We start from the raw sequence: 17,982 nt of genomic DNA on the forward strand, positions 1-17,982 counted from the left end.
AATTAAGTGATATAAACTTCCAGTTATATAATAAATTAGTCACAAGGATATAATATATAGCATAAGGGATATAGTCAATAATATTGTAACAACTTTGTATTGGAACAGATGGTTACTAGAATTATAATTATGATCATTTCATAATAAATGCAAATGTTACACCATTATGTAGTATACCTGAAACTAACATAATATTGTACATCAACTATATTTAAATTAAAAAATTAACAATTAAAACCAAAACAATTAATTTAAAAAAAGTCACCGAGAGTAAATCTTAAGCATTCTCACCCCCCCAACACGAGTTAATTATGTGAATTAATGGATGTGTTAATTATTTTGATCTTAATAATCATTCCACATGTATATCAAATCATGACACTACTTTAAATATATACAATTATATTTGTTAATTATTTCTCAATAAATTTGGAAAAAAGAAGATACCAGCCCCCCCAAAAAAAAAGAGTAACTGCAAAATTTGATACAAAAACTATAAAAATTTGGCTCTGCAACCAAATTGCTTAGTAAAAAATATTGAGTTTGACAATATATTTGCATATGTGCAAATTGTATTTACCCTTTTAGTGCTCTACCCAAAATATATATCCAACATTTCTTGCCTTAAACTGTGTAGTTGTTTTAGTTCTGGCTGTAACCACATTTGAATTCCTTTCCTGGTTGTTTTCTTTTTCTCCCAAAAGGAGAAGGAGCAGATTTTTGAAGTTTAAAGATGGATGGATTGGTTCTTAGCTCAAGATACGTCCCCATCCCTCTGTGTTGCAGAATCTTTGACTTTCAAGCAATTCCTATCCTGGGAAATGGGCTCAACTCTTCAATATCATAGTGTAAATCCATTGTGTTAATCCCCACAGATGATGGCAAACATCAGTAACAAAAACCCTGTCATGAGGATTTATTACATACCACATACTATATGAGGAACTTTACCTCTTTTATAGCATTTAATAATTTAAAACAAACTACAGCAACTATGAGATAAATATTACTTTTGAGAACTATAGCTCAGAAAGTGGACTCAGAGCCTGATGACATGGATTCAAATTCTGACTCTATTGTTTACTATCAATTTGGTTACAGTGAATCATTGAATCTCTCTGTGCCTCATTTTCCTCATTTTTAAGAGGGAAACAATAATATAGTATCTCATAGGTTTGTTGAGAGGATTAAAAGAATTGAGATACTTAAAGGTTTTCTAACATACAGTAAGCTCTGTATTAGTGTTAGTTACTCTATTATTATTACTATTTGAATTTTACAAAGAATGTAGGTGAGATTAGATAATTTAAATTACTCACCCAAATTTATTTGAATCACAGCAGCTAGATGCCAAAGTCTAATTTCTTTTCTAGTATGCTATAAATACTAGTTGTAACTTTGCCAATTTTGGTTTATTTTTAAGGTAAAATTATAATAGAATACTATTGAGAAAATATATTCAGATCAGCCACTGTAGCTCTTTTTATTTGCACACATGAACATATTTTAATAGAAACACTATTATACCATTACTTATGCACATTTATAATATGTCATTTTTTCATGTTTGAATACATGAAAATATTTCTTATTCATATATATATGCTATTTATACCAATACTTAGACACACTTTTTTAATCTCTTGATCCTTGAAGACTAAAGCTTATAAATATGCAATGCGTAATTCTTTCCACATTTTCAGCGTATTATGTTTATGGTATGGATAGTGCATTTAATAAAATTTTAAAGATCATGAGGCTTGCAAAGGATGGACAATTGATTACCTAATAAACTGATAAAATTCTTTATGTAGAAAAATAGCCAAGAACTCAGGATTGTCATGAATTTCCTACAGCATGCAGACCATCACCAAAAAAGAAAACAGCAGTAATAAAATCACATTTATTTACTTCATAAATCAATTCAAACAGTTACTGTTCTACCTGGTAATACAATCCTGTTCGTCAGTGAAAAATGTGTTCATAATGCACTCCTGGGTGGGAAGCTCTGTGACATTTTCACCTCTATTTTAAGTTACAGTAAATTATCTCAGCAACTACTATTTCCCCCTCTGTGCATATACAACCATAAAACAGAAAAACTCCAAACCAAACAAAACAACAAGAATAAAAACATAAAACTGAAGCCAAGCCAAACCAAATAAAAACAAAACTATGAATCTTGTGAAGGAATTGACCTCAATGTCTATTTACTAGAAACATATCAGTCATTTCACCATTCCCTAGAGATTAGCATAAACAGTGCCCATGAGGGCTAGAGAAATAATCAGTATTCCCTTTGGAATTGGGGTCATACACAGAGCCAGGGAGGAATGAAACAGAGGTGTTTGCTATCCTTGAGTTTCCTGTTAGGTTATTCTCTAGAGATATAAATTTCTGAATATTGCTCAAGTATGATAATCTAATTATATGACCCCTCAAGCCAAAGGTCAAGTAGGGATTGATTGGGACTATCTGATATAGGCTGAAAGTGCCAAAAGGGGGCCCACAAAATTACATTTTAGAATGTTTTCCAGAAACTATGCCTCACACAAGGGCTTAGTATGAGGCATGTGTGAGAGGTTTAACTGGTAATATGGTCCCAGGGAGCAGAAACGAGAAACAGGACAGAAATAAGAAGCCAAGACAAGGACATACTATTAGGCTACCAATATGAATAACTGGTATTTGAAACTTCTGATAAAACTTGTAAAACGCCTCTCACAACAGCAGAGGAAACTGGAGAAGAAAGAGGGATGCACTTATTCATTTGATCGCATATTCCTTCCAGGTCAAGACTGACTCATAAAGCATTAGCTTCTCTACAGTTTCTGGAAGCATCTGTGTAAAGGTCAAGCTAGTTCACAGACTTCCCGACCCATGTGTCAGAGAGGCCACAGATTAGGAAGTAAGATGCAGAAGGAGAGGCCTGATCATGTTCACCTGCACGAATTTTAAGTGTCACCAAGGCAGTAACTGGAATAAGAGATAAAAAGGATTTATAGAGTGTACAGAGGTTTTGGCCACATTTCCTCCCTCATTAAAATCATAATATTAAGACAACCAATTAACAAAAATTAATTTTACTGACTATTTTTAGAAAGTCATGTCGTTTAGGAAATGGCTTGTTTTAAAACTGAAAGCATATATCTAGTTGGCATTATTGTATTGTCTAATGGGAAAAGAGAAGGTTAAATGCCTCTGGGTTTCTCTCCAAAACTTTCCTCTCTGTGTCCCTACATTTTTCACATTTTCCTTCTAATTCTTATAATTTAAATGCCAGGAAAATCCCCTGCTCTATTTCTGTCCCAAATGATAGATTTACAGAAAGCAATGAGATCCCATCATTACCCTGCTGATATTCAGCTGTGCCATTCACTTCCTTTGGATTCAGATGGAGCTGAGCCTCTATGCTCCCTTCAGCAGCCAAGTCCAGAATAGAGATGAGCTGGCATACTTCCAAATCATTAAAGACAGAGAGATCTGGCTGGTATGCTTGAGAAACACCAAGGGAAATGAAAAGAGGCAGTTTGGGCTTTCTCAAATGAGGTGACTCACACAGACCTGCCCAGTGTTTGTCAATTTCTATATCTCAATCCACCCAAGCATTCCCAGGCAGCACCTATGAAAATGAATGCCTTTTGTCTTCTCTCATTTAACTTGAATCTTCAATGAGTCAATGTTTGCCCAGGAAATCTTCAGACTGACTTATGAGCAGGTGAACATAACTTGTGTGTTGGTTATGTTGGTCCTGTGAAAAAAACCTTGAAATTCCTCAAAAGAAAAAAAGACGTATATCTAAAGTATTAATTATAAAGTCTCTATCAACTCCTTTTTAAAAAAGTAATTTAAACTAAAATATCCAAGTGAGCTGCGATCTTACTGACTCTACCCCCTCACTTCCCACCTCTAGAGAGTCTTGTAAGAGGATATATTTAAAGACAGGTCCTCAGAACCGAAATCCTTAAAAATGGCCTCGAGTGTTTCCCATGTAAGACTGCTATCTTCTGATATGCCATGACACGCCACCAGATCATCACTGCTGAGAAAACGGAGAAGAAAGTTGTCTTCAGGATGTATTTATAAGTGTATAATATATGTGAAATGAGTATAGTTTTTAAAAACACACAAAAAAAGCAACTGTCGATTTATAAATGCACAATTTTTAGTGTCATAGAAGTATACTACAGTTTTGTCACTAATGATTTATTTCCCATTAAAGTTCATGCGAGAAATAAAACATCAATGACATTCTTCCCATCAAAAAGAAAAAAAATGCATCGTGACAATAGCATTTTACCATGTGTTTAAGTTGCCATTATCTAAGATAGATGACAGTTCTTTCAATGATTTTTAGAGGTGATGATCTCTTTGCTACAAGTCTCTGGCACAGAGAGTAAAAAAAAAAAACTTGCAATAAGAAAAGCTATTTTAGAAACATGAGGTAATGTTACTTTTTTCTCCACTCTGTAATAGACATAGTTTCATCACGATGCCAGAAAAAATGTCAAGTTAAATTCTTTTTCGTTAAATGATTTCACATTGTAGGATACTCAGGATTAAACCCACAATACTGCAGGAGGCTTCTGAAATCAAGATGGTACCCGATTTCCTCAAATACCTGGAATTTCTACACATTAACTTTTTGAAATCTACATCCTCTTCAAACTTTTGTTGTTTTCCATTTTTTAAAAAAGCATATAATAAAGAATGAAAAATTCAGTTTCATTATTATGTGATCTTCACAGATGCTCAATAAGTATTTGCTGAAAGGTAATACCTGAGTTATATACCTTGTTTTCCCATCTAATGTCTTATTTAATAGGTATGCTTATTTTGGGAGGAGGGCGGTGGAAAGAAGGAGTTAGAAAAGATATAGTATAAAAGAAGCACTCAGTTAATGCATTGTTGCTGAGGATTTCCAAGAACTAAGGATGCTATATTATCTTATTATTTATAAGAAGAGTCATTTAATTTAAATTATTGCTGTTAAGAGCACACACACATATATATGCATGTATGCATGTGTGTGTATACATTTACATATACATATATCATGGCCTTTAACATCCACAATATTCCAAAAAGGAGAACAGGAAAAGTATGATTTTCCCATTTTTACCTCAGGGAACTTCGTTCCAAAACCACACAAGAGACCTCCTTGGACTTCTAACTTCCGATCCAATAGTCCATCCTTTACTCTTTCTACTCAAGGTGTGATCTGCAGAGCAGCAGCATCAACATCACCTAGAAGCCTGTTTGGAACGCAGGTTGCAGGCTCTAGGCCAGACCTATTGAGTCACAGTCTGCCTTTATTAAGCTCCTCAAGTGATTACTCTGAATATTGAAGCTTGAGAAGCACTTCCTTCTGCCACAGAGCCTCCTTCACACAAAGCCACCCATCAATTAATTAAGATATTGATGGGAAACATTCCTTACCACATTTTATATCTAGTGATATACAATCTCACTAGATTTTATCATCTGAGAGAAGGAATACTATAACAGGATGATGTTTCTTGGTGATATCTCTAGCAGTGTGGCCATTATTCAAATGCTATGAAGCTTATACAGAGAAGATTCTCCTTTTCCAGGTATCAGGTTCAATTTAGGCTGAGTGTACTCTGTTTAGCATGGTTCTGTTCTCTTTCCAACTGAAGCAAAAACTAAAAGGACTAAGTGCATCCAGTCAAAGTAAATAGGGCTTCAAGACTACTAAAATTCTGCTATGCCTCAAAATTGATGTATGCACAACTATATGAAATGGGTTTAATTATTGCTGTTTTACCCATCAGGAAGCTTATAATTTGTCTGTGGTCCTATAGATGGCGGGTGGAGTGGGAAATCAAATCTATTTCCATCTGATACCAAAGTCCGTCCTCTTAACCAAAAGGCTACCCGAACTTCCTAAATTAAGGTGAGCCATTGCTCACATGTATGTGTGTGTGTGTGTTACTGCTTTGGGGAAATGTGGGGAGACGAGGTTATGTACACTCCAAAAGTCTTATGATCTTTATCCCTGTAGTACTTCAGATGTTTATTAAATATGAATTGATAGTATATGCATTTTTTTTTTTTTTTTTTTTTTGGGTTCGCGGGCCTCTCACTGTTGTGGCCTCTCCCATTGCAGAGCACAGGCTCCGGATGCGCAGGCTCAGCAGCCATGGCTCACGGGCCCAGCCGCTCCGCGGCATGTGGGATCTTCCCGGAACGGGGCACGAACCCGTGTCCCCTGCATCGGCAGGCAGACTCTCAACCACTGCGCCACCAGGGAAGCCCAGTATATGCATTTTTATTTCCTCTTGTCAATTATTAATATTTGAAATCCATTTCTCTGTATATATGTTTCCCATTAATTTTATAGTATTTATATTATTAAGTATCCCCCTCCTTTACCATGACTCATTTGAATATATTATTTTATCTTGGTGTAGTTGAGTGAGTATAGTCACAGGCTAGGAATGTTTTCAAATATTTGCTGATAGGTAAAAATATAATTACTGTTACGGACATAGAAAAGGCGGTTTTATTACTTCAGTACTGCATATTTCGATAACTCTAGAGAAGATGATGGGATCCTAATAAGACACTGAATGTTAATTAGTTTCATTTTCTCATTCTGTAAAATAGGGGTGATTATGCCTTGCTGATAATGATTTTATTGCGACATCAAAAGAATGAATAATTTTAGTGTCACTCTATAGAAAAAAAAGTTTTTTTGTTCTTTTACCAAGTAGACACTGAAAACTTAATTTATATATTATGAGAAAGTGCATTATGGAAATACCAATAACCTAACGTCAGCACTTTTGTACTTGTTGTTTGCACTGCTTGGGCTACTGTTTCCTCAAATGACATATATTTTTTCTCCCTCAATTCAGGACACTTCTTAAACAGCAACTCAGAGAGGACTTCACTGACCATTGCATGCAAAACAATAGGCTATAATTCTCTCAGTTTTTCTTCATAGTATCTGTCCTGCAATTATTCTCTATATCTGTATTTGTTATTATGGGTCTCCTGCCCTAGAATATGAGTTCTACAAGAATAAGAACTTTGGTTGCTTTATTAACCATTCTCTTCAGAGTCCAGAATGGCTTGCAAATAGCAGATTCATAGCAAATGTTTGTTGAATAAATGAATGAGTGAACCAAATCTATGTACAGCCATAGGCAAGGAATTAATAATAATGACACTACTACTACTACTTGTATCAGCTAATGTTCTTAACTATGTACCAGGAATTACATGCTTGTATCAGCAAGTTCTCACAACAACCTGTGGGAGTAGATATCATTATCCCCATTTTCCAGATGAAGAAATTAAAGTTTAGACTAGACTAGATTAAGTCATTGATTGTCAACCTTGGTTGTACATTAGACTTATCTGGTAACCCTTTGAAAATACTGGTACTTAGGTTTCAACTTCAGAGTTCTGATTTAAGCACAATCTCCACACTAAAGCAATTAAATTAAAATCTCTAGGAGTAGGTGCAGGAAATCATATTTGTTTTAAAGTTCCCATGTGACTCTAAAGTATAGCCATCATTGAGAACCCTTCATTGGCTTCAATAAATTAACTAAATTTCCCCAGGTCACATGGTTAGGAAGTGGTGGAATAGAGAGTCAAACCCAGTTTCTCTGATTTCTACCCAATGCTTCTTCTATATTTTACACATCTACTAAGGTAGGATGTATGGTATTTTAGCACCTTGCCATCTGCAATATTGCTAACTGTGACTTTGAGACAATATGGTTATATATCTATAATAGAACAATTTTAAAGACTGTGATGTTCTTACAATTAGTTTAGTTGCCTTAAGTGAAAAGAACAAACAAACAAAACAAAACAAAAAAACAGAGAGCACTTCTTGCTCCCTATTCCTCTGCACTGTAGAGGTGGCTTTATGGAGTAACATACAGAGAGAGAATCTCTATATCCTTTCAATACAGGTGAAAGACCAGGCCCTTAAAACTGTTCCTTTAAAGATGATAACAGTGTTAAAAAGAACAGAAATGTGTTACAAAAGCACTTTGTTATAACTTGATAAAACCAAATACGGAAGACCTCCAGTACTGGATACATTACATTTCAAGCCAAGTCTGAAAACTTAAAAAAAACAGGAAAAAAAATGAGATAGGGTCTCCAAAATTGGGAGCGATTAAAAAAAAAAAAAGAAACATGATTTCAAAAGATTTTACCTACGTTTTTAAGTTCCAAGAGATCATGACATCTCCAAGTGTGACAATGCTTTTAAATATGATAGCCTCAACAGTGAGAGATTTGTTTTGCGTGAGCATGGCTTTTAGCCAGATTTATAGATCTAGATAGCACCACAGCACTGCATTACATAGTGATAAATAACACAGGCTCTGAAGTGAGGAAAACTGGGGTTTGAAATTCAGTCCTTCTACTTTTTAGCTGTAAGGTTAAGCACTCTAAACCTCTCTGAGACTCATCTGTTTTCTCATCAATCAAGTGGGAATTAAATTTACCACCATCATAACAGATTAGTATGAGGATAAAGGAGCTAGTACAGAGAGAAATATTAGTGTAGCACCTGATTCATATTAAATATTCAATATTTGCTTGCTATTATTAGAATCATCACATGTGGTACTTTCTAGAGTTAAAAAGGATTTGGATGCATTGGATGAATTCAAGTAGAATAGAAATAGAAGGTTCTCACATATATCTGCGGAGACATACCCCCATATGCCTAAATGGAATTTTTTATTTGCTAACTATTTGCATATTTTTCTAATAATTTTTGAGATAGGCAAAATGTGTGGAATGTATTTCTGAACAATTGTTGGAAGGACACCATAGAAATGCAAACTTTCTAATTGTTTAGGTAGTTTTAAATTTTAAATGATACACATAAATGCCTCACTATTCATATCCATCAAATAACATGAAATGTAATTTTATCATTCAAATATGCTCATTGTTAGAGTCCAGTAAAATGTATTTGCTTATCAAAATTATATAATAAATGCCAAAGTACTGTTTTTTAGAAAAAAAATGACCATCAAGACAAAGGAATGTATGATAAATATCTGTATTTAGACCATCTGTCTATCTTCTTCACCATATGTCACTCTATTAATTGCTAATATCATCCTTATTATGCATCATCTCATCTGTAACATTATTCCATGAAAGTAAGAAGGCATCAATAACAACTACAGGAAAACACCTGCTATATGTGTTTCTGGTTGATAAATTCCAGCAGGCTCTTTCTGGTTTGCTCTTGAGCAAAATTTCCTAATTGCCTTTGCACAACAGGAAGTCTTCTACCAGGGCAACTTCCTCTGATTACAGTCAGCACACTACTATCTTCTTAAACTGTTTATTTTAATTAATTAAATCTCCCTACAATATTTATTCAAAATGTTTATTTAGCAACTATTATGTGCACAATAATATGGGCATAATGGTCACTGGGCTAAACATTGTGAAGAAGAATAAAATATGAGTAGGAACTTACAATATCTGTAAAAAGAACTTTGAAAACTATAAGAATAAATAAATACTGTTTAATGAGGGTCACAGCTCTTAGTTTGGCCAGCAATTATCTATCATATAAACTGTATACTCATTTTTTACTTTGTATATGAAGAAAAGAGTTGAGCTTCATTATGATCCTTCTATTTAATTAAAGGCAATATATAAACAGACCACATTGGTAACTGTCTTCTTGGCAACAGGCAAAATAGATCTATTGAGAATTCAAGCATTTTACACGTGTTGATTATTTTGTTCTTTCTGAGGTGGTTTTGGTTGAAGGGGCAAGTCTACTACCCATGAAATGATTAGGAACCACTATCAAAAAGAACAGATTTAAATGCTAGATTGTGTGGTAAAGACAGCAAATGTGAAATAATGTTAAAGAAGTGGGGGTAAAGGATCATTGAAATAGAAAAGAATTTTTCGAGGAGACGAAAGTTGAATAAGACTTTGAAAAGTGGGCAGAATATGGTTAATAGGTATGTTTTCATTTAGGATAAATCAGACGTATATAAAAATCAGGGCTGTGATTCTGTTCAGTACTGAGATGCTGGTATATACGTTTGGTAAGAGTTAAAGAAACAACTGGGTGGAGATAAGTCACGAATGATTTTGGCAATCAGATGAGTTAACAATTATTAGCAGCAGCACCACAACTAGCAGCACCTCTATCCGTATAAATGCTTGTGTTTCAGCCCATATACTAAGTGCTTTTATATGGATTACCTCATTCCATCCTCATACAAATCCTTAACTCCCTGTGAAGTAGGCACTGATATATAATAACACTCCTTTTACAGATAAGAAATCTGATAATTATAAAGACGGCAGATTACTTGAGTAGAAGATCAGGAATTTAAACTGGCATAGTCTGATACCTGAATTCATATTCTTGTCTATTTCATTCCACTGGTTTACAGTATGAAATTAAGAAACAACATGGGGCCTTTGAACATTCTTCAGGTATAATAAAAGTGAGATTTTGATGGGAGTAGAATGTTAGCAATATGTATGATAAACTGTAGTCCAAATGAAAAGAAATGAGACAGATGCAGTACTGGAACTACAGAATGGTGACAGTGGTAGTGGCGGTTTAGCAGTACTCCCAGAGACACTTCAAAGGAGGAATGACATAACTAAATAGATTCCTGGACCCAATTCCAACGTGTCTTGGCGGGGGGCTGGAGCTTCCCCCACAACACCAAGCAATTCTTGGTGTTCGACACCAGGCTGGTGTCCTACAAGTCAACTCAATTCTGACACTATCTACCTACCTGGAGGTAGCATCAGATTCCACAGGTTAGGATTCAGTCTATAGGACTGCCCCCAACCCCCGTCCCCCTCCACTTTAGATGTCAATCTCAAGCCAGGTTGTTGTTTATGCTACTGACCAATCGGTTACAAACTGGAGGTTCCCACAACCTTCTCCTTGAACTTCAGATGCCAGTCGCAAGACCATGTTTGTTACTTGTACTTCTGATTGGCTATAAATCAGAGATTCCAAAGACCATCCCCTTTTGGGGATTAATTTGCTAGAGCAGCTCACAGAACTCAGAGAAACATTTTACTTACTAGATTACTAATTTATTATAAAAAGATATAACTCAGGAACAGCTAGACAGAAGAAATGCACAAGGCAAGGCATGGGGAGAGGGCTTGGAACTTGTCATACCCTCTCCAGGCACACTATTATCCTCAAATCTACAAGTGTTCACCAACTCAGAAGTTCTCTGAACCCTATCCTTTTGGGGTTTTATGGAGGCTTCACTACATATGCATGATTAACTAAATCACTGGCTATAGATAATTGATTTAATCTTCAGTCCCTCTTTTTTCCTCAGAGGTCAGGGGGTGGGGCTGAAAGTTCCTCTGTTGAAATAGAAAATAATCTCCAAGTTCTGCCTGCATGTTACTTCCTCCATCTCAGTGCCTGACCATCTCCAAACATGGAAATAATCTTCCTCATCTGAATTTTGCAGAGGATTGTACCTCTCTTGTAAACAAAACAGTCTACTATGTATTACCTAGTTTTCTATTTATACCTTGTAAATCAATACAAAATAATAAAAGAACATTACATACTATGGATCTCATGTAGTGTTTAATCTAGCATACCTACTAACCTTCATTAATGCTTGTGGAATCCAAAATAAGTTAATCAGTATGTTAGTAAGTGAATAAACAAATAACTGGATGACTGATGATGACCCCACTTTCCAATAGTTTTGCTTGCTTTCCTTTGGCCTTCTTTTCTAAGATTGTTTTTTTTTTTTTTTTTTTTGATGTGTACTATTTTCAAAGTCTTTATTGAATTTGTTACAATATTGCTTCCGTTTTATGTTTTGGTTTTTCAGCCACCAGACATGTGGGATCTTAGCTCCCCCAACCAGGGATTGAACCCACACCCCTTGCACTGGAAGGCAAAGTCTTAACCACTGGACCGCCAGGGAAGTCTCTGGCCTTCTTTTCTAATCTTGCCTTAATCACCTATTCCATTACTCCCATGAATGGCTCATGCCATTGTGCCCTAACAGACAAAAACATTCGTTTCTTGGGGCTAAATAAATACTGACTGAAAATTAGTCAAAAAACTTTTTGTCCAATTTATCAAGTTTCACTTTCTTAAAAGTTTCCTAGTTAACAAATTATCAATTCTCAAATAAATGCTATTTCTTTGAACAACATGAATGTCTGAAACTTTCTAGATATGATTCATGTGCATAAATCTGCTTATTTGCATAAGCTCTAGCTTTGGGATTATCTATTGCATTTCCAACAAAGGAATAATTGTATCTGTAATGGTAAACTGTCAAATATCTCATATACATAACCCATTTAGGGAACAAAAATTATTGTCTGAGTTTGTGTAAAATCCATTAATATTAATTTCTGAATTGCTCTTTTAATTCATAATTTGCTGTTTGTGTGAACTTTCAGTCCCTTAAAAATCACCATTTCTTGATTGCTCAACCATGCAATACATAGAGAGCAGCTATATTAATGACTTCTCAAAGGTGCAGTTCACTGATACTGCTATTTATGCTGCTGTCTAGAAAAAAGCGTATTTATTCTGTCCAAGCACCCATAAGACGTGAAAACTATTCTTTGTTCAGACTGACAATGGATAGTCACTTTAAAACTTCAATTACAATTTCAGCATGTCCCCTCCGTTACTGTTTCCAACACCACAGCCAGTAATTTCTACCAGCAATTTTTTTTATAAACCATACACACATGTGCCCTGCATGCAATGAGCAAATAAATTTGTGTATAAATGATTAATATCTGCAGAGATAAAATAATAACAATATATGAATCTTGAACATTAAAATTTTATACCTCCCAACTAATGACTGATGACTGTTGAATGAAATATATATGTATATCTCTCTCTATATATATGTATATGTTTACATATACATATTTCAATCATCTATCTTAGAATCAAAGAAAATAATCATGCAGTAATTTTCAACAAATATTTCTTGAGATTTGTCAACACAGCTGTTCTTTGTGCTACAGGGCTTATGAAAAATAACAAAATAATATAACATTAGTTTTGCCTTTGAACAATTTACAATCATAATAAATATGATTCATTCTTTTTATTGAAATGAGAGTCTTGAATGAAAAAAGATGGTTTATAGCCTCAATCTCATTTTATGTAAACCTTAAATTCCATGATCTGGCTACAATTTCTCTTTTTATGTGAGACTTTGTTTCTGCATTAACATTAATCTCCTTTTCTAGACTCTATCATCTATTTTCCTATTCTCTCTTGCTATAAAAAATGCACACATATAATTTATGTAAAACTGAAGCAGGATATGTGGATGCCACCATTTTGAAGCCATGATTTTCAATTTTGTCCCTTATATCTATAATTTGTCTTGAGTGGAGGATATCATAAGAAATCAACTTTAAACAGTTTACTGTTCTATCATTGCCCGGACATTGATGAGAGTAACTCCCACAATACTTATTACTCAGTGTCCACTTTATAAAAAACAATGCAAGATATTTCATATCTTAAAGCCAGGAAAAAGTTTGCTTTTGTTGTGTTATATTTCATAGACAATGGTTTTTGTGTAAACTTATGTTTTTTAAATTTGTTAGGCAGCTGTCATATTTAACATGTAAGCCATTCTTAAAAGTTTTTTACTTAAAACTTAAAAGCTTTTGCACAACAAGGGAAAACATAAACAAAACAAAAAGACAACCTACAGAATGGGAGAAAATATTTGCAAACGATGCAACCGACAAGGGATTAATCTCCAAAATATACAAACAGCTCATACAGCTCAATATCAAAAAAACAAACAATCCAATCAAAAAATGGGCAGAACTAAATAGACATTTCTCCAAAGAAGACATACAGATGGCCAACAGGCACATGAAAAGAAGCTCAACATCACTAATTATTAGAGAAATGCAAATCAAAACTACAATGAGGTATCACCTCACACCAGTCAGAATGGAAAAAGGAACCCTCCTACACTGTTGGTGGGGATGTAAACTGGTGCAGCCACTGCGGAGAACAGTATGGCATTTCCTTAAAAAACTAAAAATAGAGTTGTCATATGAACCTGCAATTCCACTCCTAGGAATATATCAGGAGAAAAACATAATTTGAAAAGATACATGAACCCCAATGTTCAGAGCAGCACTATTTACAATAGCCAAGACGTGGAAGCAACTTAAGTGTCTATCGACAGATGAATGGATAAAGAAGATGATATACAACGGAATATTACTCAGCCATAAAACGAATGAAATAACGCCATTTGCAGTAACATGGATGAACCTAGAGATTATCATACTAAGTGAAGTAAATCAGACAAAGACAAATATATGATATCACTTATATGTGGAATCTAAAAAAAGGATACAAATGAACTTATTTACAAAACAGACTCACAGACATAGAAAGCAAACTTATGGGTTACCAAAAGAGGAGAGGGAGAGAGAGATAAATTAGGAGTTTGGGATTAAAATATACATACTACTATATATAAGACAGATAACCAACAAGGACCTACTGTATTGAACAGGGATCTATACTCAATATCTTGTTAACAACAAATAATAGAAGATAATGTAAAAAATAATATATATTTATATGCATAACTGAATCACTTTACAACTGAAAGTAACACAACATTGTAAATCAGCTATATTTCAATAAAATTTTTTTTAAGTTTTTTACCAACTTGTACATAAGCTTTTGTTTAGGACCATGTAACTGTTTTACCTTATTTTCTCATTATCCCTATTTCACTGGTTTTTTTAAATGCTATTGCACTATATGGCATTTTGTAAACCTTTTTTTCTTCAATTGTGACTATGAATTTTATTTTATATTTTTAACATCTTTATTGGAGTATAACTACTTTACAATTTTGTGTTAGTTTCTGCTGTACAACAAAGTGAATCAGCTATATGTATACATATATCCCCATATGCCCTCCTTCTTGAGCCTCTCTCCCACCCTCTAGGGTCATCACAAAACATCGAGGTGATCTCCCTGTTCAATGCAGCAGCTTCCCACTAGCCATCCATTTTACATTTGGTAGTTTATATATGTCAATGCTACTCTCTCACTTCATCCCAGCTTCCCCTTCCCCCACTGTGTCCTCAAGTCCATTCTCTACATCTTCATCTTTATTCCTGCCCTGCCACTTAGGTTCATCAGTACCATATTCTGTAAGCCCTTGATAATGAGAAAGGTAATGAATAAACATCTACCTTTGACATGAAAGTTTTACTTGAACCTGAGAGAAAAATCTAGGCTCTCTGTTCTTCTTACTCTGGGTTGCCATTGTCAAGTGAGTGGAATATATCTATTTGCTTCCATTTTATTATTTTCTATTCCTTCTTTAATGCTCTGAAATCTTGCTTCTCTCCCCAAACAATGAATAGTCTTTCTTAAGGGCTTTGTCATTTTACAGACATTTGAGCTTGGGTGAGTGACTGGATCTCTCTGTGTCTTACAATACTCATTTCTAAAATGGAGATAATAATGCCTCCATTGGTTTGTTTTGAGGATTTAAATGAGTCAAAGTATATGTAGTGGTTAGCACACTGCCTGACACATAGTAAGTGCCTAAAAAATTAAGCCTATGATGAAATCTCCTATACAATTCCATTTTCAGTTTTTTTATACTTATTAACAGGGTAACGTTTTTCTAGTCTCATATAGAGCTGAATATCAACTTTGACTCCTTCTTGTCACTTTCTCCTTCCATATCCAACTAGTTGTCAAATACTTTGTCTTTTTCCCTTTACGACAGCTTTCAAATCTATCCCTTCTCTATTCACCAGAATCTGCCTGAGAGGACTATACAGAGTGTGGCAACTCAGTGAAAGTATTCCCTGAGGGAGATGAAGAGTTAATGGAATTTTGAGTACTAAGACACTGAAATATGCAGAGATGTCATTATTAAAAATAACAACAACAACAGCAACAAACAAGCAACAAGAGCCGGTAAGCCAGAATGAGGTGTTCATTTTCAAATATAGCTAAATAAAGTTTAGAATGAAGAGGCCTCATTTAATTTATATGAAAATATTTAATTTGTAGGAAGGTGGTGGAAGTAAATCTTATCTGCAATTACTGGTAATATGAAAAGCCAGAGCACTCATTGATTTGTCTTAGTTTAAATTAACTAATTATAGAACAAGTGCTCTACCTCCACTGCCACCAACATCACTACTATTGGACACATAAGCAATTCAAATGGCAAATCATACAAGTGGAGGTGCAATTATGGTTTAAAAAATTTATATCCACATCAATGGTAATTCATGATTTTAAAAAAAGGCCAACAAAGTTACCACTGCCTTGTATTACATATTTTAAGATTCCAATTTGTTGCTATATGATTATTAGATTGGGAACTCCTTGAGAATCTGACACAGTGGTTTGCATATTACAGATTTTCAATAAATATTCTTAAATACATGAGCTAAATGTTTCCTGAATTACAGGTCAAAGATTCAACTGAAATTTATACTCAGTGGAATGAAGTTCGAACTATTAAAATGTGTTAAGAGAGCATTTTTATTTTAAAGACTGTTCTTTACCTTTACATACAGGCCTGTGATCACTCCAAGCAGCAAAGACTTCAGCTATCCGTTGACAGGTGATGCTCTTAGCACCCTGTAGGACATAATCTTCATCACAAGAGAACTGCACAGTTGATCCAAGGCTAAAATTGAGCAAAGGATTAAAAAACAGTATTAGAAGAATATAACATAATGGTTAGGCTCCGGTTCTACTGGCAATATCCAATAGTTCAAAAATGTTCCATAGTGACAAAAAAGATTGTTCTTTTTAAAAACCAAAACATGAAAATATGACTCATACAAATATATAATAAAAATCACAAACAATAAATCAATAACATGCAGGTATTCGTAGGAATTTCAAAAAGCTCTCATCAAGTTTAATTATCTTGTTATTAGTTGTAGAAGCCAAGGTTAAATAATTGACTAAATTTCCCATCTTAAGTAGGTGGTAAATGTGAAGCAAAAAGTGGACTTTCTGACTTGAATCCAAGTGCTTGGGTTCATACCACATTATAGTACTTCTCTAGCAGGTATTTATATGTGTATTTACTTGGACGCGTATATGTCCATCCACAGACACACATATACAGTTAGGGCTGCAAAACTGTGCTGATTGTTTTTTAGATAAAATTCACCCACGATTTCTTATTCCTGATCTTAGAGGAAATGCTTTCAGTTTTTCACCATTGAGACCATGTTGGCTGTGGGTTTGTCATATATGGCCTTTATTACGTTGAGGTATATTCCCTCTATGCCCATTTTCTGAAGAGTTTTTAACATAAATCGGTGCTGAATTTTGTCAAAAGCGTTTTCTGCATCTATTGAGATGATCATATGGTTTTTATTCTTCAATTTGTTGATGTGGTATATCACACTGATTTGCAGATACTGAAAATTCCTTGCATCCCTGGGATAAATCCCACTTAATTGTGGAATGTGATCCTTTTAACGTATGGTTGGATTCAGACTGTTAGCATTGGGTTGGCCAAAAAGTACATTCAGGTTTTTCTGTAACCCTTATGGAAAAACCTGAACGAACTTTTTGGCCAACCCAATATTTTGTTGATTATTTTTTGTGTATATGTTCATCAGTGTTACTGGCCTATAATTTTCTTTTTTGTGGTATCTTTGTCTGTGGTATCAGGGTGATGATGGTCTCAGAATCAATTTGGGAGCATTCCTTCTTCTGCAATTTTTTGGAAGAGTTTCAGAAGGGTAAGTGTTAACTCTTCTCTAAATGTTTGATAGAATTGGCCTGTGAAGCCGTCTGGTTCTGGACTTATGTTTGTTGAGAGTTTTTAAATCACAGTTTCAATTTCAGTACTTGTGATTAGTCTGTTCATACTTTCCATTTCTTCCTTGCTCAGTCTTGGGGGATTGTACCTCTTCAAGAATTTGTCCAGG

The 17,982-nt window shown here is 34.5% G+C and overlaps 1 protein-coding gene across 3 annotated transcripts in view; it reads right to left on the reverse strand.

Moving 5' to 3' along the window:
* Positions 1 to 17,982, reverse strand: part of CSMD3 (CUB and Sushi multiple domains 3) — a 1,083,470-nt gene that overhangs the window by 633,902 nt on the left and 431,586 nt on the right. For all 3 annotated transcript variants that reach the window (XM_032609830.1, XM_032609829.1, XM_032609828.1), the window contains one exon: positions 16,594 to 16,718. In XM_032609830.1, the coding sequence (XP_032465721.1) occupies positions 16,594 to 16,718 (125 nt within the window). The remainder of the gene's footprint in view (positions 1 to 16,593; positions 16,719 to 17,982) is intronic.

This window comes from Phocoena sinus, chromosome 17 (assembly GCF_008692025.1).
Source record: "Phocoena sinus isolate mPhoSin1 chromosome 17, mPhoSin1.pri, whole genome shotgun sequence".
Lineage (NCBI taxonomy): Eukaryota > Metazoa > Chordata > Mammalia > Artiodactyla > Phocoenidae > Phocoena > Phocoena sinus.